We start from the raw sequence: 7,926 nt of genomic DNA, 5'->3' as shown, positions 1-7,926 counted from the left end.
TCCAAGCTACTCTGTACCACAGTCCGCAGTCAGCCTTATGGGTGGTTTTCCACATAGCAGGCACTGTGCTCTCAAAATGCACTCATGGGGCCCCTTCCAGAGGTTCCAGGAGGTCAGAGCCGCCACTCCTCAGGCACAGCAGGGACCTGTCCTGGTTGTGCTGGGGTCACAAACACCCAAGAGAGAGCAACCGCCAGGGAAGCCTGCTTCTGGGCCCCACGGGTTTTCAGTTCATCTTTTTTGGAGACAAACTTCAAAGTCACCAAATGCCAGCCATTCTCATCCCAGCTCTGGAGGAAGCACAGAGGGAGGAGGAGAGACAGGGTCCCAGCCCCACAGCCTCTGTGTTTACTCTGATGTCCCAGCAGGTCACACCCGCTCAGTTCCTTCCTCATACAAGTGCTGGCAGCTCTTTGTGGCCCAGCGGCTCTCACCCCGTCTCCTCCACTCCAACCCTCTACAAAGGCCAGCGTGGGCTCCACCACCTCCTCTCACCTGGACCACGGCCACGTCACCTCACCTGCTCGTCCTTTCCTGATCTTCTTTGCCCTGCGGCTTGAAGGCAGCAATGTCCCCATTGTGCATGAGCTCTCGACACAGCTCCAAACAGCCCGGGGCCCGGGGCCCCCCTCCAGCCCCAATGCCACTGCTCAAATACCAATGTTCTGTCTTGCATCCAAGCTTTTGCATTTGCCCCAGTTTTTCCACCGGGTAAATCCTTTTCACCCATGAAGACCCAACCCCTTGGCACCTCCTTCATGAGAGCAGGATCCAGAAGAGGTGCCCAGGGCGGGGCACGCACAGGGGGGTTGGTGTGTTGGCTGCATCTGTGCCCGCACACTGGGGCACTTCATGCTCCCTCCACGTAGCAGGGCTGTGTGTGTGTGTGGCCATCCGCCCCAGTATCTGCTTCCCAGTCATGCAGAGGTGGGAGCACCATGCCCAGCTGGGTCAGCCCACCGAAAAGTTTCATGGGAAGAACCATGACTCTGCCAATACACAGCGGGTAAGAAGGAGCTGAGAGCCCCAGAAGTGTGGCGTGCCCGGGGCAGAAGCCACGGGGGGTGGTGTCTGAGGAGGTCCGAGCAAGAGAGGCCTGGGAGAGGTCACACGCATGCACACACGCACACACACGCACACACGCACACACACATCCCTGCACCCATGGGAAGCCACCCCACCCCTGGGCTCCAGAGAACCACATCAGCTGGGTACCGACAGCCTTTTCTCCTCCTCTGCCCGGGATGGGCCTCTGGTGGGCAGGAGCCCTGCTGGCGCCCCCCAGGCCCCGACGGCCGCGCGGGCGGCCCTGGGAGCTGATGGTGTGCAGCGGGGCCAGCTGTGGAGGGTCTAGAGGCCGGACGAGGAGCCAGCGGCGCTGGTGCGGACCCTGCCCCCGCCCCCCAGAGGCACCCCGCACCTAACTCAGGGTCTAGGAAGCTTCTGGAGAAAGAGAGACGAGAGACAGGGGTGAGAGGGAGTAAGCCAGGTAAAGGGCGGTGGTGGAAAAGCGCTTGGGCTGCGCGGGGGGGAGAACCTGAGCCGGGGCAGGTGAGGGAGCCCAGCCTTGGGCAGACTCAACAGAGTGAACAGCAGGGCCCGGCAAGGGGGGCGGGGCAGCCGCACCTGGTGCATCGGGGAGCCCATCAGCCCTTTGCAATAAGCCCTGCAGCTGGAGCTCACGGGATAAAGTGCACCGGCGGGTAGGGGGCAGCCATGACGCCGCGGCGCCTGGGGCGGGATGCTGGCCCTCTGACCCAGCAAAGGACGTGCTTGCAAGCATCACTCAGTCCAGAAGTTCCTAGGAGAGCTGCCCTGTCAGGCTGCCGTGGCGGGCAAGACGGGCCTGGTCCTGGCTGCACGGAGCCCTCACTCTCAGGACAAGGCAGCCAAAAAGCAACAGAGGCACAAGGAGCAAAGTGTGGCTGGTGTCAGGAGGAAACGGACTGGGCAGAGTGCACGCCTTGTTTTTCCAGGAGCTCACAGAGGCCTCTCTGAGCAGGTGGCATTCAGGCTGAGACCTGAAGTATGAGAAGGGGCCACGGAAGAGTCTGGTGTATTTAAAAAAAAAAAACGCCACCACATAAAGAACGTGCATGTGGCCAAGGCGGTCAGTGAGGGGACAAGAGCCGTAGGAGGAAACACCCACGCACTTACTAAAGTCTAGGTACTTTTTTTCAAATGTCATAAGACGCCCTGGAGGGTCTTAAGCAAGAGGCTGATGTGACCAATTTACAGTTTAAATGACCAGGCTGGCCGCTATGCTTAGAAAGAATTGAAATGGTGGGCAGGGGTGATGACGTTTAAGAAACTGGGGACAGCGGGGCGAGTCTGTGGTGGCCTGAGCTCGGGTGGAGGAAGTGGAGCTGGGGATCTGTGGAAGAACGCAAGGAATGTTTTGGTGGTAGAATTACGACAATTGCTGATGGATTGGAGAGAGAGAGAGAGAGAGAGAGAGAGAGAGAGAGTGTGTGTGTGTGTGTGTGTGTGTGTGTTGGGGTATAGGGGACATGTACAAAGACAGGACCGTCTAGTGCCATTTAATTTTTCCAACTAATAATAGAATAAAGGAAGTTTTCTTTTTGAAAAAAGGAAAAAGAAAAATAAATTACTCAGAAGAACAGTACAATGGAAACCATGAAAGAAGAGTTAAAATCCTAGGAAACAGGGCAAGAAGATCCAACATACCTTCAAACTGAGCTCCCCAAGGAGAGAATGGGGGACATGAACTACTTGAAGAGAAAATGAGAACTTTCCAGAACCACAGAAATACGTGAATGCACAGATACTGGAGGATGTGCTCCACAACCACAGGAGGGAAAACAAGCAAGGAAGGCACAGGGCCCAGAATGAGGGGAATCCCAGCATGGTGGTCCTGGAGAGCAGCCAGCCCCAGGGAGGGAGAGGACCCAGGGTCCCAGGGCTCGGGCTCTGGAGAAAATTTTTTTTCGTTTTTTGGCCGTGCTGCGTGGCCTAGTTCCCAGACCAGGGATCGAACCCAGGGTCCCGGCAGTGAGAGCGCCAAGTTCCAGCCACGGGACTGCCAGGGAATTCCCTGGAGAAAACATTTAAAAGAAATTGTTTATGACCTGCTGCATTTGATTGTGTGGAAAATAATACTGAGAGGGAGCCTTACAATTTATTTGGAGAGTTTGGAATCAATGATCAGTACATAGAAACCTAAGATAATCAGGGAAAATGTCATTATTAACGCTAGAAAAAATTCTAATCTGCACAAAGAAAGGAACGGGGATCATATTATGCAATAAGTAGTATAATTAGTTCATCAATGAATAGGATTTATATAATTAGAAGGATATAAACCATACATATCAAGTGAACCAACATCTATAATGCAATGGTTTTGGAAGAAATGGGGAGGAAGAAAGGGTGAAGAATGCTAATTCATTATCTCCCCTCGTAGAAAGCCAGTAGGTAAGCTTACATTTTTAGAACCTCAAGAAATGGCAGTGCACGTTTATTCTTTCAGAATATGGAGGTGAAAGGCTTGAAGAAACAGCTAAGAAACTGACTCTAGGTTGTGGGTCTCGCGGGCTCTGAGGATTGGGGCAGAGAAACTTGCTTTTCTTCCAAGTCTTAGAGAATTGTTTGACTTTTAAAAAATAGATTAAAAATTAAACTACCAGCACAGCTGACACCATTTTTCTCATTGTCACTTTCCCTCCCCCGCCCTACCTTCCTCTGCCACACACACTGGAAGGTTGCCAGGCTTTGGGGAAGTGAAAACTGGTTTTTCTTCGCGAAATACCGGCAGATACCCCAGCAGACCCCGGCACAGGGTGAGCCAGCATCCGGGTTCCTGACGCACCTGCTACACCCTCTGGCATCAGTTTCCACTCCATTGAAATGTGTGTTCATTGTACAGGCTCCACCAGAAACACTTGTTGATCCTTGGCATCTGTTCCACTTACTGATTTTAGTTCCTCCGTGATGTAATCCATGCATCCGTGGCAGCAACTGATTCCTGTGACCCGAGGACAAACATGGTCAAAATGTCGCAGGGAGGGCTCACACTGCCACCGTGTTTTCTATCCAGGGGTCAGAATTGGAGTTTCCTGAAAGACTGTGACCCCATGGTAAGACAAATCACATTCCTGTCCGACATACTTGCACTTAGAATGTTTATTTATTCATCTAATGTTTATTGAGGACCTACTGTGTGCTTGATGCGGAAGTGTACAGAGACCAATAAAATACAACCTTGTGTCAAGAAGCTCGGGGTCTGGTGGGAAAGAAAAGACTTATGTAGAGTATTTAGAAATTACTTTTCCCCAGTGTTTCTTGATTTTAGTGAGACGAACCCATTGGAAACGACAGGCATCAGCTGCTGAAATGTTCTCCTTTGCCTGAGGGTGTCCGCAGTGTAGAGTGAGGTGGGGTTGGCGCCACAAAGAGAATGAGCTTGGGTGAACACGCTTTGTACACTAATTCCCTGTGTCTAATATCACCACCGCCAGTCCATCCTCCACCAGAGTGATTTTCCTAAACTGCAAAACTGACTATATCTCTCCCTGGCTTAGAATCCTTCAGTAAATCTGCATTTTTCACGATGGTTTACAACACTTCCCATGATCCAACCTTGCCTCCCTCCCCGGCCTCCTTGCTCACCCCACGGTGACCCACAGGTTTCTTTCTTTCTTTTTTTTTTTTTTTTTTTGCGGTACGCGGGCTTCTCACTGTTGTGGCCTCTTCCATTGTGGAGCACAGGCTCCGGACGCGCAGGCTCAGCGGCCATGGCTCACGGGCCCAGCCGCTCCGCGGCGTGTGGGATCCTCCCGCACCGGGCCACGAACTCGCGTCCCCTGCATCGGCAGGCGGACTCTCAACCACTGCGCCACCAGGGAAGCCCCCACAGGCTCTCTTTTATCCATGCCTCTGTGCATGCTGTTCCCCTGCCTGAAATTCCCTTCCCACTGTGTCAGCCTGATGGCCTCCTATTCATCCTTCAAGACCCCACCCGAACAGCTCCTTCTGAGAAATCTCCCCTTCCTGAGCAAGCATGACCAGACCACTGTGGTCTTCACCCACTGGCACAGCTAACCCGTTTCTTGGGAACATTGTGTAATTGTGCAGCCAGCAATCTCACCTGGCCGTGGGCTCCTTTGGCGAAAGAATAAAGATGGCTTCACTACTGCACAAACACCCCCAGCACCCAGTAACTATTTAGCACTCAGTTCACGTTGGAGGAATGAACAAATGGGAGAAGGAATCTGGCTGTATAAAGCGTGGTTAGAGACCAGATTGGAAGCCAAGCAGTGTAACAAGCCAACCAAGGTGGTGGCCACACTGGCCTGGCCCTTGTGGGCTTTAGGGAAGGTTTGACATCTGTATGGCTGGCCTTGAGGGGTTGCCGTCTGCCCTGCGATCGAAGATTGAGTTCATGGGGCCTGAATTCCTACCCTGAGCCCCTGGCCCAGGCTCTCAGGCTACAGAGCCTCTCCCTGCCCCGGGCTGTGTATGAGCAACCTGACCCCTGAAACCCTCGGCCCGCCCAGACGATGGGACCACCTCAGCGTGGACTTTGCCGGCTGAGAGCCCGGATCCTATTTCTTAAGACTGGTCCTGTCTCTTATGTTTGACACAGGGCAGCACAAAGTTAACTCTAAACAAGGGCAGGGAAGGCTCATCAGATTCGTCCTAACTCAGACATTTACTCACTCCTCCATCCATCAGTTACGGAAGTCACCAGAAAGCATGTCCAGGGCAGCACCGCTCCTAAGACCCCAAAACTGGAAACAAACCCAAACGCCCCCGTGGCAGAACAGATAAATAACTTGTGGAGTGTCACCCAAATCACACGGCAGAATACCGTTTAGCACTGAGAACCAAGGGCCTGCCACCACACACAGGAACACAGGTGAATCTCAGGAACACATCCTTGAGAGAAAGGAGCCAGAGGGAAGAGACCGGGACCTGTTTAGGTAGAGTTCAACACCAGGCAAAACAAGTCAAGCCCAGGTCGCCCTGGAGGTCGGGGCAGTGACTGAGGGGTTAAAAGGAGGCATCTGAGGTGGGTCGCGGTCTATTTCCTGGTCCAGGTGGGGCTGCACGGCACTCACTGCCTGGGCGCTGGTTGAGCTGTACAGTTGTGACTGGTGCACTTTTCTGTGTGTGCGTTAGATTTCAAGTAAAAATCAACCAAAAAACATGGCGTCCCCACCACGTGTGAGGCAGTGTCTTAGGCCTGGGGGTGGGGTGGAGGGGGTTTAGGGCGTGGTCCCTCCCTCGGCTGGCCAAGCATCACGGTGAAGGGGTCCTGGAAGCACCTGTGTAGGGAGCCCTGGGTGCAAGGAGGAGGGAGTGTGCATCTCTCGGCTGGAGAGTTGAGTCCCGGGTCCGGAGCGGAATCTGGGGTCGGATCACCCAGGGGATGCTTCCTGCAGAGGCCATCTTCTCCCTTCTCTTTCCTGCTCAGGCCTCTCCTGTTTTCCCACAGCCGGTGACCCTAACAGTCCCCTCTCCTCAGGGCAACAAGGAGCCCCGGGAAGTTGCTGGAGTGCGTGCCTCTCTTCTCTGACATGGTCCCCAATTCCACGAACCAGGCTGTGGGCAGCAGGGTGGACACGCCCCTGGGGAAAGCCCACATCAGCCTGGACTTCTCCTTTGTGGAAGGAATCCGGAAGAAGGAGCTGGAAGACGAGCTACGGCCCATCCAGGAGGAGGGCCAGGCGGGCCTGCCCCCCGCGGGTGTGGGGCAGCGGGGACGCTGCTGTGGGTCCGGCACCTGTGCCCCAGACAGCACGCCTGCATACAGCCGGGGGTCGTCATCTCTGAGCCCCACGCGAGCCTTAAGAGGCCTCCGGCTCATCTGCGCACCTGACATGGAGAGGACTCAAGAACCTGCCTGAGGCCATATAGCCGGCAACAGTGGGGCTTCCCTAAGGGTCAGGGCCCCATGAGGGGTCAGGAGCGCCGTCCACTGGGCTCGGATCCTGCTGACTCAGCAGCTGGAGCCTTGGGCGCCTTGCTGGGGCCTCTGCGCCACCGTTTCCCCACCCGTAGCATGGTGTGTGCGTTTCCTGTCGCTGCTGTAACCAGTGACCACAAGCTAAGAGGCTCAAAACAACACACACATGTTATCTCGCGGTCCCGGAGGCCAGAAATCCAAAGTGGGCCTCACTGGACTGAACTCAAGGCGCTGGCAGCACTGCACTCCTTTCTGGAGGCTGGAGGAATCTGATTCCTCACCTTCTCCAACTTCGGGAAGCTGCTCACATCCCTTGGCCCATGGCTCCTTCATCCTCAAGGGCAGCAGCGTGGTATCTTCAAATCTCTCTTCCTCTCTCCCTCCCCCACCTTTAAGGACCCTGTGATTACACTGACTCACCCTGACCATCCAAGACAATCGCTTCAGCTCATGGTCCTCAATGTAATCACATCTGCAAAGCCCCTTTTGCAGGCACGGTGACATATGCGTGGTCCCATGGACACCTTTGGGGAGCCACTTTTCTGCCTACCACGTATAGGGATAAAATGGTACATTTTGGGGCTTCCCTGGTGGCGCAGTGGTTAAGAGTCCGCCTGCCGATGCAGGGGACACGGGTTCATGCCCCGGTCCGGGAAGATCCCACATGCCGCGGAGTGGCTGGGCCCGTGAGCCATGACCGCTGAGCCTGCGCGTCCGGAGCCTGTGCTCCACAACGGGAGAGGCAGCAATGGTGAGAGGCCCGTGTACCCCCCCCAAAAAAAATAAAGGTACATTTTGTAGGGTTGTTGTGAGGATTGAATGAGTTACCCTGGGTAATTGTTTAGAGCAGTGCCTGCAACACGGTATGAGGATGTGTTTGCAGAGGACGGCCCTCTCTCAGGAAGGAGAGCTCCATGCTGGTGCAGTCACCCAGGGAGGATGCGGGTCCTCAGACAGGGGCTGCTGAGAGGGTCGGGTCTCCGGTGAGGGTCTCCATC

At 54.7% G+C, this 7,926-nt stretch overlaps 1 protein-coding gene across 1 annotated transcript; it reads left to right on the top strand.

Annotated features, from left to right (window-relative positions):
- Positions 1–1,164: 1,164 nt before the first annotated feature.
- On the top strand, positions 1,165–6,869 carry CIMIP5 (ciliary microtubule inner protein 5; the record flags this gene model as incomplete). The annotated part of the gene is given in 4 exon segments (XM_079940787.1): positions 1,165–1,299; positions 3,942–4,097; positions 6,488–6,504; positions 6,506–6,869. Coding segments are annotated over 4 exon segments (672 nt in total).
- Positions 6,870–7,926: the final 1,057 nt, after the last annotated feature.

This window comes from Stenella coeruleoalba (assembly GCF_951394435.1).
Source record: "Stenella coeruleoalba genome assembly, chromosome: 13".
Classification (NCBI taxonomy): domain Eukaryota; kingdom Metazoa; phylum Chordata; class Mammalia; order Artiodactyla; family Delphinidae; genus Stenella; species Stenella coeruleoalba.
Note: the sequence above shows the minus strand (reverse complement) of the source record. Positions and strands in the feature narration are given on the sequence as shown.